Genomic DNA, 20,344 nt, shown 5'->3' with positions numbered 1-20,344 from the left:
GGGGACTATTATTTAAGTACTATTTATAGACTTAAAGATATCCAAGCCACCACTCGATGAAGACTTAAATCAAATATATAATTATCACATTATGTGCAATTTATGATAATTGATAACTAGCGGATATGTGGGGCTAATTCGCCAATATCACGAAACATTTCTAAAATAAACTTGTTATGGCAGTAGAGTGACGTGCTGAATATTGTTCAGGTTTGGATTCGGACCTGCCCGACATAATGGAGAGCGAGTTAGAGGCCCCGGCGGGGGGCGAGTGTTGCCTAGAGGAGTCATTGGATAGCCAGGGTATTTGTCTGCCAATACACTCGGATTTTGAATACCAGAGACTAAGTTGCAATTCATCTTGACGTATTCGTTTTAAGGCTGATTCCCATTACATGTTTTTTGTCACCGCAGCCTGCGTCTAGTGTAAGCTAGGAAATACACAATCAGCATCACATCAAACTGGTTTGTTGGTGATGTGATGACTCGTGGATAGGAACTCCTAAACTGTATACATTATAAACTTATCAATTATCGCGTGGTTTGTTTAAACGCGCGGTTGTTTTATGCGATAAACGCAGCGTAAAACGCAATGCGTTTGCCGTACCCTACTTTACATCAGATCATCTAAGTACACTACATTGTTTTACGCCGTAAACCGCCGTTTTCCTACATTCCGGTGATGCATGCGTTCAACGCTGCGTTTATCGCATTAATCAACCGCGCGCTTTAGAGGTTAGACTATGCAAAGAAATGGCAATAAAGGTAAATGATGTCTTAAAACTTTTTAGCAATAATTATGGTCTCTGGGATTAAAAATCCGCCGTGAATCAGCTTTTGTATGTGTGCACGGGGTGCGGGTTTGGCGTGTTTACGTGCGCGATCGATCCTATCTTATCACTGCCGCGTCATTGTACTTACACATTTAACTGATGATATCATACTATACCACAGCAAAACTTTCATTATGTTATGTATTTACTCTTAAGAACCTATGTAAAACCGCCCTACTTTGTTTGTTTGGAGGGTAGGTACATGGATTATCAAGTCCTTCCAAGATCAAAACTAACCATATGTTTTTAGACGAAGGCACCGTATCTTGAAATTGTTAATTTTTTCCATACATACAAAATTTAGTGGAAATATTACCTTTCAGGGCAAAATGAACGGTTTTACGAAAGTTTTATTTTCATATTGTTTTTTTTAGCATGAACGCCCTTCTGAAACTCTTCCACATTCATGACGCATAGTTTTGCTTCTGTGCATGACATTACATTGTTCGTTTTATTTGCCAAAGTCACATGTACAATGAACTTGAGTTCACAGAGCATATTTAAAAATAAAACTTGGAGTAAATAGCGAATTAAAACTAGAATAAAGTTGGACGTCCAAAATATACAAACTTGCAACTAACTAAGAAGGCACTGTGTACAGTTGGGAAATCTAGTCGAAACCTAGTTGATTTATTTATTAGTAAAGTACATTGTGCATGTTAGCACACACGTCAAAGGAATTCAATGCGTTTGATTGCTGCTTGAAAAATTATAGGTAACTAACTATTCGGGCTCATTTACACACGCTCTATTAATTTTCTCCACGGACGTTTCATCCCTACTTAAGATTTGTGCAGAAATCTAGTGCCTAATGCAGTGTGTCTGGCCAAGTTCGAAAAAAAAACCGAACGACAAGCGACAATGCATCGTTTATAATATGTAATTACATCGACATTATTTAGAACTGATAATGAACTTCTATGCTGGATAAATCTATGACGCAAATTAGTAGATATTGATAAAGATGATTATTTGATAGGATTGCGTGTAGTGGCGTCATCGTCACTGGTAATAGTTTAATAATAATTCAAAAAAACTACGTGTCTGTAACAAAGATTCATTGTTTTACATGTGTAAAGTTTACACCAAATTCGTGCTTCGAATTTAATAGCTAATGTTGATGACGTACATTACTCGGTAACTTTGGTTGTTAGCAGTTACCACAAAATATACTAAGTTGTCTAGTTTTGCTGTACGATATAACCAAGATGACGTTCCACTTTCGAGATTTAAAGTATTTTCAACGTTATTTCATCCATATCAAGCTATTATAGGAAAGGGCATCTCCTATGTTTTACTTATAGTATCTCTTCTCTAGTATCAGAGATCCTCACGTTTGGTGTGTTTCAGCAGCGGCGGGCTCCGCGCCGGCGGCGAGCGCGGGCGCCGCGGCGCGCACGCCGCCCGCGCCGCGCGCGCTGCAGCCGCCGCCGCCGCAGCTGCAAACACTCGCACCTAATAATACTAAGAAGCCTACGTCCTCCGGTAAGTGATAGCACAGAATAAATAATACTACTAGGTACATAAGACTCACTCTCTAACAGAGCGCATCGGTTACGATCAAACCAGATATGGCCGCTAGGTAGCGACATCGCCACGCGCGGCTTATGGCTAGCCACCAAAATTGGTGTGAAACGGATGTACTTTTAGCTACCTGTTGAAAATCGACGAAATCGCGGAGTGAGCCATGCCTGGTGATAGACTCCTATTTTACTGTAAGGAATATCTAGAGAAGTTATCGTATATGCATGGTATAATTTGGAACTAGACAATGTTTCTATATACTTACCACAAATGAATTTGCAAAAACCTAATCTCTAAAGAACAAATCTCACAGCTCTTGTGAGTCAACTTAGTGTATGTAGTTCATATATTGTTAATACCTACGTATGTATAGTGTGTAACTAAACGGTGGATTACGAGGTCAAACCTGCGCTGCGATAAATGTAAACGTTTCTACTAAAACTAGGTGGTGTAGTGAGAGCTCGCATTCATAACAGAGCTTATATTTGTCGGCGGCCGATCGTAAGATAAGGCATATCGTGAAATCCCTAGGCATATCGTGAAACGTGAAAAAATCTTTGACTCGTTCCCCGAGTCGACGGAGCCCCGCTACGCGGGGCTCCTATTTCTGGGCAGTTTGCCCTTCGGGCATCTGAAGCAACCTAACGAACCTATCCTGCCTATATATTGGTTTAATGTGAATATCGTCAAAACATTAGGTACGATATGCCTGATCTTACGATCGGCCGCCGACATATGCATTATAACGTTTCCAATGGTAAGAACACTAAGAACGCTTCTTCGAACTCATGTTCACTAGACTTAATGTTAATCCCCTACACTTATCATTAGTTCCACAACTTACCAGATCTCTGTTAATAAGCAACCTCCCTCGGACTGCTAAAGAATTCATGGGATGTTCCCTCCAAAGAAGCACTAACAGCTGTTAGATTTCCTGACGCGAATAAAAATATATAAACAAACAGTGCCTCCTATTCATATGGTTGTCCGGGCAAAAGGATTACCGGCAATGTCAAACATGTCATGACTTTATTTATGATCTTTCAGACTATAAGGTATTCATTATATGTTTTCCTTTTAATTATTGTAATTTATAATTGTTACTCTTGATTATTTATCATCATATTTGGGTCATTCCACCGTTTCGGGTGTTACACTTGAACTCATAAAATAAGGTTTTATTCGATATTGTAACAGGAACTAGGAGGTTATAACTATTGATTCATCTACTACTCTGATAATATTTTCCTTTCCTGTACGCACATTATTAAAGTATAAGAGAAATAACGAGAGAATCACTAAAAAGTAGCTGTTTCGGGCGTTACGCGAATTGGCCTATACCTTCTGACCATCAGTACCAAAATGCATAATTAAGCGAATTTTATCAAGTAAGCTCCAGTTTTATTTATGTCAAGTAATAATAGTTAGTATAGTCTACTGAAACACTGAAGTAACACTTAGTATCACTTCTTATTTAATTTTAATAAAATAAATTACCTGTTTCGGGTGTTACTCATGGTTCGTTTCGGGTGTTACGAGTACGAAATTAAGACAGATTTATACGAAATTATGGCTCATTTTATTGAAATTATTGTCTTTTTAATAAATTCGATTAAAAATATAAGTAATAAATGCTGAATTATTTTAAAATACATTATCTTAACAATAAAAACTGTTTCTCGAAGATATCATAATTATTTTTCTTTCGATGCGAATATTTCCGAAAATATTCACTAAATCAAAAACTTGTTGATGGTGACACCTATTCATTTTGAAAGATCTATCCAACGACACCACACATCACAGGATTAAATGCAAAAAAAAATTATAAATATTTTTTTTGTACAGGAGCTACCTTAAAAAAACATTTTATTTCGGTTTTTTTTTTGTGACATGAAGGTTCGGTATGTTTTCTATGGAAATAGGTTAGTTTTGACTTCTTAAACCAGTTTTAATTTTTCAACCCTTTGGTAGCGTTTCTTATGGAATGACCCATTTCCAACAAAAGCGAGAATCGTCTCTTCTTTTAAGTGTTAAAAATGGTCCTAATACAATAATATCTGAAAAGGATAACGACAAAAAACTATTAAGGTTCGAGCAACTTATTCAGATAACCCTAGCCTGCCCTAAGGGGCGGTATCAACATTATTATTGTGACTTATTGTTTCTGACATGACTAATAGATCATTCTCCGGTTGCTGGGCTGTGACTATTTCATTTATTTCTAGATAAAACATGTTATTAAAAATAATGCAATCTTAATTGTGTTCTTTATTACCCATTTATTAACATTAATAATCAGGAAACCCCTTATAATCGTAAATGATTAACGTTTTTATTAACTAACCTAACTAACAAATATGAGTTCGACATAATTTACACAAACTGGAGAGCAAAGTTACAATCACTTTTAATCAAGTAACTCATAAATTATGTTAATTGTATGCTTACCATCTTGAAACTAGAAAATAACTATGAATATTTGTATGGCACGGTGTCGCTGTTTAATGTTCTGCGCAAGAGACCGCGGCACGGTGTGACCTTCTGCTTATCCAAATTCGTCGAAGATTAATTGAATACTTGCCACTTTATAATTTCCCTGTACGTAATCTTGGAATTCTTGTTATATTTATGTATAAGATAATACAAATGAGTTCGGCCATTATTGAGTCTAATAATTGAGTTGAGAGTTATAATTTTAATCGAATACACGATTTGTAGATTCTTCAAAATAACATTGTATTGTACCTAAACATATTATTATATACATACCTACCTAGTAACCTTACGACCAAGTAGACCCTATGCGACGGATGTGAGGTCACTAGAATATGAACCTAGATCTCGGGCCGCACAGGCTAATCACTTAATTAACTAAATTATGTTATCTTGTAATAACATAAACTCAACACTTAGTTGCAGACAACCCGCTATGCTAGTTTACGGTGCTTTGCACAGAAAGTGTAACGCATAAACTAGTTTTATTTAACATCGAAATCTCTCTATTACGTCAGCTGCAAAACGACTAATCAATGTTAATTTAATATGAAACCACGAGTTATTAATTTATTCATTTGGTGGTGTGTCAGTGGTCGGCATTGGCGCTGTTAGATTGCGAGCGGACTTCATTACCATACAGTGGTGTCGTAGTCATAGGACACGGGTCTAGGGCAGGCTCCTCACAGAAGCCACAGATTACTTCATTCGTTTGTTTGGCGCTCGATCAATTGTTAGAAGGTGACCTGTGCGCTCGTACGCTCGTAGTCGAGTGAAATCCTACGTTAAATGCACGTTTTTGGCTGCATATTTATGCAGAAATAGCCCGTCAATCTATAAAATCTTTATATCTTATACCTACAGTATAATTTATATGCTTGTGTTGTGTGTCCGTAGTCCGTGGGTAGCAGCCTATTTTAGGAGCATTAGTATTAAGCTGGTATTATTGTAGGTCGCCATTAGGTATATAGAAGAGACCAAGCCAAGATGCTTAAGGCTATCTGAATATGCCAACTGTCTAATGGTAATCTGTAGTATAATCAGTATTTAATTAATTCTACCGTCATCGACAATGTTAGCCGCCTGTATAATGGCACAAAAAACGATATTATGCCGGTCACGCATGTGATTCATGCCTTAGTAAAAAGTTATGCATGCATTATTAACTTATTATCCTAGCCTGTAGTTTTGGCGGTGTCGTTCACGTTTAAGAGTTTTGCGACGATGGATCTATATCTATAAGGATCTAATCTTAGCCATCGCCGCGGAACTACAATGTGTGAAACGACCAGAGGCGTAACTAGGGGGGGGGTTGGAGGGGGCACGTGCCCCGGGCGCCGTCCAAGGGGGGGGGCGCCAAAATGAGCAAAAGACCTGTACCTCTCCGCCTTGCTAAAAGGCAGCAGCGAAACTTTTGTCAGTCATTTACCACCACTGTGAAGTGTGAAATGCGGATGGTATTCTGGCCCACAGCGCAAAAGAGAAAGCCGATCTTTTACTCTTACTCTTTTTGCCTCGAACTCGACCTTGACAGACGACGGTAGCGCCCTACCGCCCACCATCCCGCAGTGCGAATACTCTATGCAAGAAACTTCCATCAAGGCGGGAGTTGCTATGCTTTCGTTTTATAAGGCGAGCGGGCCGAGTGCTTCAGAGTTGTGTCCCGTGTTAGCGCGTCTTTTCCGTTAGGGGTCTCCTGTCGAAGTTACCATCTTATGGACTCTCCAAGAGACTACCTATGCGAATGGATCGCTAGCCCTTTGTCCGGCAGGCGCATATGAGCCGTAGTAGACGGAACCTGGCCGCGTAGCCAAGATGCCAATCGCTTACGCTCTGTAGCGATCGAAACGCAACTGTCACAGTCACACTAATAAGGAAGAGTGATAGAGAGACATAATGCTTTTCGTTGTCGAAGCGATAGCGATTGTAACCTTGGCTAGGCCGGCTGCTTCAATAGCTGCTGCATATCTGTGACATGTTGTCAATCGACAACATTCATCCATATGCGGACGACAGTACTATACAAGGATGGCTAAAAAATAACTAAATTCCCGTTGCCAGGGAGGTTTTGGGTTTTGGGACTGAGCAACTTTTACTACGGGACTAACCCCGAAATCGCGAAAAAAAAAAGTTTACCCTCCCATAGAAAATGGACCAGCCAAAATGTAGGAAACAGCCAAATTTTTTTTCGCGACTTAGGGGTTGGACTAATAGTAAAAGTTGCTCAGTATAATCCAAAAACCTGCCTGGCAACGAAAATGCAGTTATTTTTTAGCCACCCTGTATACCTACAGGCTGGTCCAAACCTTGACGCCCATAATTTTTTTTAGAATCCTCGTCATGGGTTATCAGAATATACCCCATTTACCAGATGTTAGCCGATTTTTCGTAGTTTTCGAGACTTATAACTTTTGTTAAGAAATTCTGGAGTGAAGCTTTGCTTTGCTTTTCTGCCTTCTAATAATTGTTCGTGGTATTTGCACTGATAACTGAACTGGACTGAACTGAAATAGCGATGGGGAAGTGACCCCATAAAATAATAGTAGAAATAACTGTGTCAGGTATCGAGGCATTCTATCCAGAGTTTCGGTGTGGGATCAGGACAATTTAATCCGATTCAATCCTACCATGACTCAAATTTGCGCGTTTACCGCTAAGAAAACCTCATTTTTCAAGGCACAACCCTTCCCATGTCAGGGAGTATTGGGAGCCTAGCTCGATCGGTGTTGACATCTCCATCAGTGACGTCCAATAATTTCGTAGCCACCTTGCCGGGTAGGCTGCGCTCGTATCAAAAAAAACTCGGTGTGCTCAATAAAGGGAGGCCACCGCCATACTTTACTCTGGGGTAGACTGATCCCATATATTGAGTACTGCTGTCACCTTTGGACAGGAGCACCTGGATGCCGCCTTGGGTCCTTCAAATCAGTCCAAAGCCGCGCTGTACCTATGAATAGAGATCTCCAAAAAAGAAGTTTATAAGTTTTAAAACGGTCGGCAACGCGCATGTAACACCCCTGGAGTGTAGACGTCCATAGGATGCGGTGACCGCTTACCATCAGGTGGGTCGAAAGCTTGTTGGCCACCGATGGACTAAAAAAACATAGGTACCTACACTGTATTTGTCTACATTAAAAGTAAACTTATTAAAGCAAAAAATAACCCTTTCGTTTCGTTAAGCAGGCCACTGACGAGCCTTCCAAATGGATGCCGTTACAATGGATTCATCCAAATGGACGGCATCCTAATATTAAACATTGTGCGTTTTTGACATTCACGGACCGATTTTGGATTGCAGCCACGCTATTTGGACTGTTGGAAGGCTTGTCAGTGACCACCTTACGTTCATTTCGTTTGGGGGGGGGGCGCAAATTTGGTGTCTGCCCCGGGCGCCATATCCTCTAGCTACGCCTCTGGAAACGACAATAATGTCCAGCTGTACCTGGGCACTAGTATTGACGTGACTTGTGTTCGCAGCCGAGTCGTCGGACACGACCTGGGCGGGCGAGGACGACTTCGTGCTGGTGGAGGCGGACAGCGGCTCGGGCGAGTGCTCCGCGTCCTCGGGCTCCGAGGCCGCGCCGCGCCCGCGCACGCTCACGCTGCCCGCGCCGCCGCAGCAGGACCCGCCGCAACCTGCTAAGGTAACTACCATCTTCTTCCTTGTCGTTATACTCTTTGCAGAGTGTTGTGGTCAACTGCTGGCATCAGGCACAGATGTTGCTTGCCGTACGATTTCTCGCCATTTTCCGCGGCTGGAGGTAATTCTGGCAAATGCGTTCAGGGGTCTTTCCATGGCAAATATAATTTGGTCAGTCCATCGCATAGGTGACCTATTACGCGGTCTTGTACCATCGTAAGTACAGGTATATATCAGATATCGACAACCAACAGTCGCGAGATTTTATATTACAGATTGGTATTGAAACTCCTGGAATTGATGATTTGATACACCCCTGATATAGTTTTGTTAGCCGGGCGCTGAAAGTAACCTGTACATACATAAGAAATATTTTAGTTCGTGTGTAAAATTATTTTACCGCCAACCCCCACTTAAACAATACAATTCGAATATGATATAATATGTATAATGTGTAAGAAGACACTTATTATATCTCATTTTACCTCAGACGCTGTTCTGTAAATATTTGCAAAGCTTAGATTGTTTTTTTAAGTACCTAACTTAACCGTAACTTTAGGAAAGAGTAATACATAATAAGCCATTCGAAATTTCGCGACACACAGATAATTTTGTTGTTACCCTTTACACTAATCATTTCTGGGTCACAAACCTTTCTCTTGTCATTACCCTTGCCGTTCGAAAACATGTCAACCGGTCACTTATCTGTGGCATTATCGCGGAGAAAACAAATTACGTACCGGTTTCTACAACGACAGTATGTTGACAGTAATTGAACAGATGAAAATGTAATGTAAATGTTGCCAATTGTAACGTTTGTTGCCAATTTGTATCAATGTCGGATTACAGCAAGCGAAACGCTAATTGACCAAGCGGCAGAGAAGCCAACCGTAACAGTATACAAATGAACCTAACATAGTTTTTTTAATGCATTCATACGTAATTATAGTGAGCTACTGTGTAATCATAAACATCGCTACAGCCAATATATTGTTGGTTATAACTCACGAGTTTCAAAGTCAAACGTGTTGTCTAATGTTATGAATTTTAATACGCTTTTCAGTACCTATTAAACAACACGTGGTTTGAGGAAATTCCATTGTTTTCATAAAATAACAAATCTAACACGTACCTTTAAACGAGCATTTCTTGTATATTTAATTATAATTATATAAATTTCGGGGACGAAAAATCCATCTAGCTAGGTCTTATCCCTGGGAAAACGCGCATTTATGAGTTTTTATACGTTTTCAAAACAAAGCTTGATCTCCCAGATAATACATTTTATACCTAATATACTATGTATCTTTCAGAACCCGACGCCGTCCACCGCGAGCATCCAGCGCTCGCAGCCGATCTCAATGCTGCGCTCCAACCACTCAAGGAACCCCACCAACCCCATCGGATCTCTCTCCCCGCCCACTGTACGTACAAGTACCCTATTTTTATTTATGTGTCAGGGCCATAATTATATTAACGTCGAATGACCATACAGATGAATTTTTGTTGTCGTCTCGTCTATGATCGAAACTGAATGATTTCGAGTCACGCTTATTATTTGATGAGTTGATCTTTTTATTAATCAACTATATAATTTGATAAGATAAGCGAACGGAGGTCAAAGCATGTATAGTACATATTTGATTTTAATACATATCTTGTAACTATGTAACATGATAGTCTTTATTAATTATGATGATATATGTATAACAAGATGCAGTTGGAAAACTGAAAGAGCTTGTTTTCTTGCTATAGTTCGTTTTTTTAGCATAAGGTAAACAATCTTGACATGTCTTTGAATTGAAAAACACGTTTTAAAACAAAGCCACGGCAAATATGTAACAATTATGAATCTAATATGATTATTTATATTCTTCTGCTTTCATAAGTAATAGTTCCTGATTTTTTAAAAGCGATTTTCAATTAAAAGATATGTCAAGATCGCTTACCTTCTTTCTAATGCTAAATTAAAAAGAAACGAACTATACCTAATAACATTTCTTAGTATAAAGTTCACTTCCGTTTGACAGTATCTATGATATTAGTATTACGCAACGCCACGTGTATGACTCATTATATTACCGACAACTACGCAACTTTACAGTCGATTTGCATTTTCAATGTTTATGTCGCGATAATGTTATGTTTCCCACGCGGCTGCCCGGTAGGTTACTTTCCATTCCTAGATAATAGCGCGACAAAATTTCCCCTAGGTTATTTACAATGAGACATAATTGGTACCGTTACTGTGGTGCCGGAAACTCACTGTTCTACGTACATGCAATATGACCCATGGATTGTCCATAATCTACTTATCTTTATGTATAATAGGCAAGTTTACTATAGATAATTTAAATTGTTGTACCTGTAGTCGTCATGAAATCAGTTTTGCGCAATTTATGTGCTATCAATGATGTTAAACCAGCATAAACTCACAATAAGGAGGTGGCTCCATCAGAATTATATTATTACGTCACGGGATACGTCTCTTGTTAAAATCTCACGTTTCATAAAAAGTAGCTGACGAGACTTGTTAGTTCGTTTTCTACATCGAAGCTGAAACGTAAGTATACTTAAGGTTTCTAATACCAGGTTTATAAAATCTTACACGATTATAAATACTGATTTAAAATGGAAATGCTGCATAAGGAAAACATCACAAAATGCGTTAGGTACTTATGCATCATGATTTCCGCGAACTTGACGTCGACGTAACTAGTGCGGGAGCAGAGCCAATATCATTGAAATGCATTGTCGAAAAGAAGCAATATACAGGCCACGGGAAATTGAGTTTTATATCAATGTGTTAAATTCCATATTGTGTTGCAGTTCCCGATGGGCACGCCGCTGTCGACGCGGCGGCGCAGCGCGTCGGGCAGCTCGCCGCCGCCGTCGCTGTGGCAGGTGTCGCCCACCAACAACAGCCCGCTGCGCAGATCCGGTAAGTGTACCATACACTGTATTTTACATACAACTAGGATGATTATACGTACGGGTTTTTAGTCTTGGCACAGAATAAATAATAGTACTACCGTACAGAAAGGAAACTTCCTACAGAACCGAAGTTTGTCAGCGGTGCAGGAGCGGTGCGTGCACCATGCTGTCCCTTTCGAATATATGGCACTATCCCTCTCGGCTCCTTAGGGTTATTAAAATTCAAGCCATTATCTTATCTGAGTTTGTGCACGCAAAGGGACGTCAAATTGTGTCAACCCTAATAATTGCTCGGAACAACGCTGAGCCGAGCGGTGCCTAAATAGTTTGGCCGAAGTCAGGAGTATCGCACCCCTGGTCTTGGCAAGTGTTCGAAGTTCGAATTTTGTAGTGAACTGAAATGGGCGCCTACCGTCTGGTGTTGTTGGCTTAGAAGTAGGGAAGCAAGGGGTAAAAACATCGTTCCGCGTCTTACTATGAGTTAAGCGTGGTGTTTAACCTACACAACACACCATTCCCCGAATGGGAAGTTTCCGGATCATTTATGATGCTAGAATTTATTAAAGCTATTTTTATTTGATAACACCACCACCGTGTTGATCCTCGGTAAAGATCTTGAATTACTATTAATCATCATTAGGGCGTTAGCAAGCAAAATTCCAACCGGTATGTGTGTATGTGCAGGGTCATCACCGCCGGTGCCGCTGGCGCTGAAGGGGTCGGGCGAGGCGTCGCCGAAGCGCGCGGCCACGCTGCCCGACGCGCTGCTGCGCGGCCTCAAGATGCACAACATGCACGACCCGCCCGTCTACATACCCAACCTGCAGGAGGAGACCATACTCGCCGTGAGTACCTACACGCTTATTGTACGTGTGTGTGTGGTTTTCATGAAACCGATGCTGCCAAAAATACTCAGGTGCGAGGGACGAGGTGAGCGAGTCCCGTGCCGTGATTGGCCCGTTGAAAGACACGGGCGTCACACAAAGACACATTGACTCGAAAATGGAGTAAAACTACCGGATATTTGTGGCAGAGGGGGTAGCGCTACTATGCTCAGTCTGGAGGACGTTTTGTCTGCAGTGCGTACTTCCGACAATAGGAATACGAGAGACCCACTTGCCCCCGTATGCTACACAAAGAGTTACCATATCCTCCTAAGGCCTAGCGATACAAATGAAAAATCCAACATTTGCCACTGAAATTTGAACCTATAGTGCAGGAAATAGAGTTGATTTTTAATTGTTTGAAAATTTAACGAAACAAATACAACTCTGTTCCAATTCAATATGGTTTATATTTCATTGAACTGAAGAAGTACTATAGGTAAGGAGGATAAACTAATTTCCATTGTGCATGAATTCTTGATTCTGGGTGAAACTCTCGGCTTGTGAGTTGGGTCCAATAAACAAGCGTGGGAAACAGTACTTACCTAGATCTCATAAAGACAACCAAAAATCTCCAAATTGGTGTTTTTAATGTTTTGCATGTGTTTATTCTATATGATTCCATGTTTTTTCGCAGGAGGAGCACAGCAAGGTGTTCTCGCAGCTGAACTTCGTGCTGATGCTGGGCGAGCTGCTGGCCGACCTCGCCGTCTCGTGCGGCGCGCCGCTCGCCGCGCTCATGGATACCTCCGACGGTCACTATCACACTCAGCCCGTTGCCTTATTAGGGTCGGTTGCGCCGAACCGTCTGTCACCGAATTAGCGTTCGCTAAATTTGATTGTATGGAAAGATTCATAGTTCCCTGCTACTTGGCTTTGATCAGTGTGTCAAGTGTGGTTGGTGCAACTGGCCCTTAAACTACTACTACAAACTAGTTGAAATCTAACCCCTTTATCCATAAACGCGCTACAAACCTGAATTAGCAAATAATCGTTTGTTCTTATCTGTTATTTTGACTTATGGATTTGTAAGAAAGGAATAAAACATAATTTAACTAAATCAGGCTCGTAAAGTTTTACGAATAAGGGGGTAAATCTTTTACTTGTTCACGGCGTATGTGCAAATGAACGCAGTGCCCAAGCACAAGAGCGCCGTGATAGTATCTCGGATCTGGTCGAAACGGACGGGTTGTCAGTCTCGCGCACGCGAGAGAGAAAGAGACTCTTGTGCTAAGGCTACAGTGCAGTGTGTGGCGACATTGGAACTGTCCCCTAACTTTGATAGCTATCATCGTGTAGATAAGAATGAGCATCGTGAATAACAAGTGTGTACGTGTTCCAGAGCGCTGCAACGAGAGCGTGCGGCTGGGGCTGCTGGTGCAGGCCATGCAGGCGCTGGCGGCGGGGCTGCGCCTGGCCGCCGCGCACTACCGCGAGCGCACGCTCCAGCCCACGCCGCAAGTGCGCAACGGTGGGTACTCACACTACTGACCGCTGTCCCTGTCTCGCTCCACCCAGCCCTGGCGAAACTAAAGCTCTGTTTTCCTAGGATAGCGATGCCGTCATATAGCGACCGTCTCCATACTAAATAATATGGCCAAATATGGGTTTCGTAATATTTTGTATGGAGACGGCCGCTATATGACCGTATCGCTATCTTAGGAAACCAGAGCTTAAGACGGAGTTAAGTCTACACTCGGCGAAGGCGCCTTAACTGGAGCGAGACACAGCAATCGGACCTTTCTTTCCCACTTATGGTTGTCGCTACCGCCGTCGTAACTCACAGTGAAATATATGTCCGCGACACTTGCCTCGCGAAACATCAGGCGGCGGTTCATGGATTTTAGCTATACCAGTATTTAACAAACAACGACTTGCTCCTATTTTAACTAAAAAAAAACAATCGGATTGCAACAAAAATGAACATTTTTGGCTGCCTAAAATACAAGAATCAGATGATTTTACACTGCGTTCAGTCCTTTTTAAAACTTTGCAGACCGGCTCTGTACCTATACAGTTTCATACTATCTTATTTATGCTGCTAAAAATACCCTTGTCAAGACAAAATATTATTGAAATATTGTTTCGTTTCAGTGGTCTCCCTGATGAACGGAAAGTACAAATGGATCGTGAACGAGTCGCGGCGACTCCACGAGGCGGGCGTCACCCCCGCGGTCTGTGATAAAATACTCTACGAGCACGCCATCGAGCTGGTATGTTGTTTCAATCATGTCTTCTGATATTTACCTTTGCTCAGATAACATTGTCTTTATATCAACTTTCGGAGCCTTATGCTAGTTGTTTACATGCTAAACAAAACCGCGAATTACTGCTTCACCTGCCACAGTCAGCACAGCAATAGCCGACGAGTAGAATTAAACTAAACCTTCATGCATTGCAATATGGTATACAGTACTATTGCGTGTTATATAAAATAGTTATTACCGCATAAAAATCAAAGAGCAGTCATGAAAATGAAACAAAGATGCAACGTGCTAAATAAATTAGTACGTCTAAATGAGAAAGTAATATGTAGCAAGTGTCAGTTTGGTGTATGTTGTGTGCAGTGTCAGATGGCGGCCATCGAGGAGCTGTTCGGCGACATGAAGGAGTGCGAGCGGCGCTACATGTCCGCGCAGGTGCTGCTGCACTCGCTGGTGCAGCGCCACCCCCTGCACCCGCACCACCGCACCACACTCTCCAAGTGTACGTATCATTATAGGCATCGTAGCACAACTAAAAGCTCGGCACCGCCTCAACCCGTCCCGCTTAATATTATTTGTTGAAAACTGTAACGGACTCTTTATCGGCATCGGAACGGTTTCGCCTCGTTTCGGCACATGCGGTGCGTTGACAACTCGCAGTGACCGAGATTAAGGGCTCATTTAGACGATACGAGAACTCGCATGCGAGTTTTATTACGTAGCGGGTTTTGATTGGTCTGTTGAATTGGACGTAACCAACAGTCCGCAATGTAACTGAAATCGCATGCGAGTTCGCGCGTCTTAATCAGCCCTAAAACTGTCGTAACCGCCCTACATCTACGAGGTGTTGAGTCGCTACCGCTACGTGCTTAGGAATGGTTGACACCTATTAGTTACGGGCGAACGGGTGAATTGAGGCGGCGCCGGTCCGGTGCCGTACTTTTAGGTGTGCTCCAACCTTAATCGATATATTCCATGATACCGGTACCTATACTTCAAAGTCACAAGTTGAAAGTTTTATCTGGACTATAATGTGTGATGCATGTGTTACAGACCGAGACGCGGTGCAGAGGCGGCTGAACTGCCTGAAGGGGCCGCGCAAGATCATGGACGTGAAGCTGGAGGCCGGGGTCTCATAATGCAATACGCGAGCGGCGACCGATGTAGTACCTACCCTAATAGTAAGCGTAAGCGACGCAAAAAGAGAAGTGATTTTATTTTGTTGTCGACAGACTCACAGTGAGAAAATTATTAATAAAACAAAGTATATGGGAATAAGTGAATAAATATCAATTAACGATCGATGTATACAGTCGTTTTAGTGATGAAGATTACCAGAGATTGCAATAGTGAATTATATTTTTTTATATGCAGTAAGTACATTTCTGAGCCGTAGTATTACCGTAGAGGCGGCGAACATCTCGACGTTGGACTAATTCTAGTGATCGCTTGAAGTGATAGTTGTAGATTAGATGTGTGTTGGATCCCTTACGTCATAAATGGTTGTATCTTTTCATAGTTTGTAATGTTAGTACAAGTTTCATCAGAGTAAACCTTCCGCTTCTTCAATTCTGAGGAGCCACGCAAATTATTTTAGAAATTGTGCATGTATTTCTTTCGGTTATCACCATTTTAGGGTAAATACAAATAAATAAAAAACAAAAAAATATAAATTAGAAAACGTAGCATTGTTTCCTAACTCACGTATCTTGTATGACATTTTGATTATTACGGACTTGTAGCGTATCGTGTAAAGTGACTTCGTGAAGTAAAATCTCGATATAGATACAATGCTATAGAGATCTCATTATCGACCAATAACAATATGGCATTTTTAGGTTAAGATAGAAATTATGTTCGAAGGTTTCTCGAAAATATTATATGAAAGGATTTCTGTGTATTATCTCAAACCATTATTTTATTTTTAATTTGCCAAAATTGTGATTATGTATTTCCTCAAAAATAATATTAATTGCTTTATGATAATAAGAATAAAGACTGTTGTATTATAAATATTTTGTTTTGTTTTAATAAACACTTATTTTTATCAGCATGATTTTGGCATATTATTTTTTGACTGGTTAATTGACAATATTACAGCTTCCTGGCATTGTTACCTTTCCTGTTTCCTCCAAAACGTATCCAAATATCACATATACACGAGAAAATGACATAATAGAAGTACGATGAAACATGGCATTTTAAATTTAAATAAAGTACAATCTTTTCTACTTTGCTCTAAGGTTGACTGGTATCGAATGCATCATGGCATTAAGTTCGCCTTCTATACAATAAGTTACTCTTGTGCAATAAAGTTTCAAAGTAAATAAATAAAATGTTTTCCTTTACCTACCGAAAATATGTAATGATATTTCCTGTTCACCAGTTGACCAGTGGACTGAGATTTTTTTTCCACCAGTTCACTGTTACCACCAACTTACGCTAGTAGTAAATTTTATAAAAATAGGGTAAATATCTTCTATTACTAGCCACTTTATACTAAAATGGCTAAAATAAGAATTCTATTTATTTATTCACACAATCAAGTAAACCAAATAATATTAGTTCTGAAAATTTGAATAGGGTAGGTACTTGAATTGTTTGAATAGGGTTTGCACACGGCCACGGCTGTTCCTAGAGGGTCTGAGTGCGCTCCTCGTGCACTATACGAGACGAGTTTGAGGAAACGGATGAGCCTCGCCTCGCCCTGCGTCCCTTCGTACCCTAGTAACTATTGTAGTGCCAAGCGAAGTATTTAAATAAAAAAATCGAGTATTGGTGCAATTTTATTAATTAATCAAGTTTGTCAAACTTAATTTATCAAAGACAAAGCTATCCTTAATTATTTAAGGTAAACTAGATTTAAGTAAGTTCTTACAATTCTTAAACAATTAATATTGTATGAATATGCCATTTCCTTGTTTTAAGAATTTGTATGGCTTTGCCCTATTCCTGCCTCGCACAGGTTGGAACATAACTTTATCAGGTGGAAACTCTGATGTTCCTGTAGTTTCCAACAGTATGTCAAGACAAGTCAACAACTTTGTCATTTGTGTGGTAAGGCTGGGTTTATCCTCAGAGCTCCAGTCGCTGTTGATAATCCGCTCAATATCTCTAATGTCGTCATCAATTCCTGCATGATGTGTCCCATTCCAGAATAATGTTAATGAGAAAATAGGAGCTGATTTAGGGTAATCACTCTTTAGCACGACTAAAGCTATCAACTTTGCCGACTGCCTTGTAATAATGGCCCTGTACAGCATATCGTTGCTGTTCACTAGACCTTCAGATATTAAGAATGCTGTAGATGCGGCTTGACTAAATTCAGGCCAGCCTACAGATTGCCACTGTGTGAGCGAACCCGATAACCTCACAGGGCTTCCTTTTGCTGGAACTATCTTTCCAGACTCCAATTCCTGCAACTCTTTCATAAGTGCTACTCTCGATTTCAACCGTTTCTTCAGGGTAAGTATAAAATGTTCAACAGTAGACACACTGAGGCTTGGACAAGGTTGAATAACTTTGTTTGTTTTTTTCTCATCATCAACAACTAAAGCCATGAAATCTAAGCCACACATCCTCTGGGCCCATATGTATGGGCGACCCACTTCTGGAATGAAATGGTGGAAATCTTCAGATACTCCAGCAGCCTTTAGCAAAAATGATGTAGCAGGGTGAGGTGAATCATGTCCAGTATCTCCAGGATACAACTCATTGAGTATACAGTGACCATTTAGCACATCAGCAGCAGATACTCCAGATACAGGTTTTGGCAGAGACACTGTAAACTTAACAACCACAATTTTTAAATGCAGAAGATAAGAAAACACTAAATTCAAAGCAGTACTGTCCTGCACTTTGACAGAAACTTGCACATGTAAAGGATGCTTTTTCAAGACTTCTTTCTTCTTGGCTTCAGTTTTCTCTTCTTTGGAAACTTTGGCTGTTCTGTGATGGCGTTTCTTTTTTTCTCTCTGTTCATCATCATTATTTTCTTGATCAGAATCTGAGTCATTTGACAGAACTAAGTTATTATCAGCATTTTTCTCCTGGTCTAACCTTTTGGCTTCATCCTCATCACCAGAAATTCCTGTAATATAAAAAAAAAACATTACATTTGACATTCAACTAATGAGACTTACATTATGTAGTTGAATGTTTTCATCCATACTCACCAACAGTTACAGTTTTCACTCCAAGTGCATCAGAATAAGCACAAGCATTGGCATAGAGCAAAAACAAAGGCGGAGGAAGAAGAGCAGCTGCTCGAGATTCATCTCTCTTCTCATCAAGGCGAAGGGCCATGCACTCTTGAAGAGGTTTTGTAGCTTTCAAGACATCATTAAGGTGAGGACCCAGGGCATCCAAGCGGGATCGGGCAGCTGCTATAGCGGCCCCAACACGCTCCTTAGATGCCACCAGCTCATTGCAGGCTCCGGCTAACTCTCTGCGCTGACGTAGCTCCCACTCCAGTCTAGCCAATTGTAATTGATGCTCATCTTTTTTAGTGACTTCCTGCAAGATAAATACCACTATGTTTGTATTTGTTAACATACTCTTCACACTCCAAAGAAATTGTTGGCATCATTATAGTGTCTTACATATGTGCCATATGGTACAAGGAAACAATCTTTCCAACATCATAAATTTTAGCATTATATATTATTTTATAAGCTACAATTTCACAAGTCTAAACACCTGTTAATATTTTAACTTGGTGTCAGGTGTCCTTTATTATGATAGAAAATACTTACAGGTCTAGAAACCTCAGGTGGTGCCTCCTTGTAGAAATCATCAACAGGCACAAGTTCAATTTCTTCGTCTTTTGATTTAAACTGCAAGCATTTTGTTACTTCTTTGTTGAGATGGTCGGCTTCATACAGCAAGTTCTGTAACTGCAAGTGTGTGGAGTCCACCTGTTGCTTCACTTTGTGGAGGGAGTCGCGACCAGCTCTAGTACGTACTTTCTCCAATCTGTTCAGTTTCTTCAGTGCTACAAGCATTAGCGATGCTTCCACCCTTTTTGAGTTAATTTTTTCCTTAGTCTATAAGAATTAAAGAGAAAATATTGTTAAACTTTGAAGAAGCTATTGAAATTATCCAATAAATATCATAACACGTACCTCGTCAGAGCTTTTTTCTTTCAGTTCTGCTATATCAGAAAATAGCTGCCGAATATCTTGGCATATTTTTTTAAACAGATTAGCGTCCTTATCAGCGGGGCGTGATAGAGCCTCAGCTTCTTCGAAATCTACAACACGCTGCAAGAAATATGAAATCATTTTTTTAAAGCACTACTATATTTCACTCATAAAGTATCTCCCTCGTAATCAACTAACCTTATACACATCACCTGGCGATTGTTTGGAGCTATCGGTAGAAACAGAGGTGTTTAATTTCCGACGTTTTTTAACAGAAACTTCATCTTTGCCCATTGTACAAAGCAAGGAATAGCCAAACTAAATAAACAGTTCTTTAGAGCGCAAATGCCGCTCGCATCACTTTTACAAATAAGTAAAAGCAAAGCAGCATAAAGCAAGCCGCCGTATTCTGTCACCTGTCAATAGTGACAATGTCAGAGACAAGCGGTTCCTCTTTTTATTTTCCCTCTGCGTCCATAGACATGTTGTTATATTCTTGCACTTGGTGCAAATTACCTTTTATCTGTATAAAGACCAAAATAAAGACGCGAGAAGAGGGCCTGCCGCGAACCCCGAAGTTTGCAAATTGTGGGCATCTTTCTTTTTTTTTACTCCAATTATGACGTAGTTAGCGTAATAGAGAAAGATGCGTGTGCTAAGAACCCTAAGAACCACGTTATAAAGTGAC

General features: G+C 40.5%; 2 protein-coding genes across 5 annotated transcripts in view; one reads left to right on the top strand and one right to left on the bottom strand.

Moving 5' to 3' along the window:
- LOC134670140 (serine/threonine-protein kinase unc-51) overlaps positions 1 to 16,569 on the top strand; it is a 41,687-nt gene extending 25,118 nt beyond the window's left edge. The window contains exons 7-17 of one of the 4 annotated variants that reach the window (XM_063527826.1): positions 211 to 303; positions 2,187 to 2,318; positions 8,331 to 8,497; positions 9,807 to 9,917; positions 11,323 to 11,434; positions 12,112 to 12,272; positions 12,949 to 13,066; positions 13,654 to 13,782; positions 14,406 to 14,524; positions 14,879 to 15,017; positions 15,569 to 16,569. In XM_063527826.1, the coding sequence (XP_063383896.1) occupies positions 211 to 303; positions 2,187 to 2,318; positions 8,331 to 8,497; positions 9,807 to 9,917; positions 11,323 to 11,434; positions 12,112 to 12,272; positions 12,949 to 13,066; positions 13,654 to 13,782; positions 14,406 to 14,524; positions 14,879 to 15,017; positions 15,569 to 15,654 (1,367 nt within the window). In that variant the 3' untranslated portion in view covers positions 15,655 to 16,569. Of the gene's footprint in view, positions 1 to 210; positions 304 to 2,183; positions 2,319 to 8,330; positions 8,498 to 9,806; positions 9,918 to 11,322; positions 11,435 to 12,111; positions 12,273 to 12,948; positions 13,067 to 13,653; positions 13,783 to 14,405; positions 14,525 to 14,878; positions 15,018 to 15,568 lie in introns of all 4 variants that reach the window. The other 3 variants (XM_063527828.1, XM_063527827.1, XM_063527829.1) reach the window with 3 other exon arrangements.
- A 746-nt stretch (positions 16,570 to 17,315) lies between these two features.
- Positions 17,316 to 20,046, bottom strand: LOC134670130 (THO complex subunit 5 homolog). The gene is made up of 5 exons (XM_063527815.1): positions 19,855 to 20,046; positions 19,639 to 19,776; positions 19,270 to 19,560; positions 18,691 to 19,030; positions 17,316 to 18,605 (listed from the first exon to the last, which is right to left on the bottom strand). Exons 1-5 carry the CDS (start codon positions 19,948 to 19,950, stop codon positions 17,407 to 17,409), a joined length of 2,064 nt encoding a protein of 687 aa, XP_063383885.1. The 5' UTR covers positions 19,951 to 20,046; the 3' UTR covers positions 17,316 to 17,406.
- Positions 20,047 to 20,344: the final 298 nt, after the last annotated feature.

Source organism: Cydia fagiglandana, chromosome 13, assembly GCF_963556715.1.
Source record: "Cydia fagiglandana chromosome 13, ilCydFagi1.1, whole genome shotgun sequence".
Lineage (NCBI taxonomy): Eukaryota > Metazoa > Arthropoda > Insecta > Lepidoptera > Tortricidae > Cydia > Cydia fagiglandana.
The sequence above is the reverse complement of the archived record's forward strand: the minus strand, read 5'-3'. Positions and strand labels throughout refer to the sequence as shown.

Coding starts and splice junctions, on each gene's coding strand:
- LOC134670130 (XM_063527815.1), bottom strand. CDS start 19,950: ATGGGCAAAGATGAAGTTTCTGTTAAAAAACGTCGGAAATTAAACACC. Junction 19,031..19,269: donor CACCTGAGGTTTCTAGACCT/GTAAGTATTTTC, acceptor TTTATCTTGCAG/GAAGTCACTAAAAAAGATGA. Junction 18,606..18,690: donor AGTGAAAACTGTAACTGTTG/GTGAGTATGGAT, acceptor TTTATATTACAG/GAATTTCTGGTGATGAGGAT.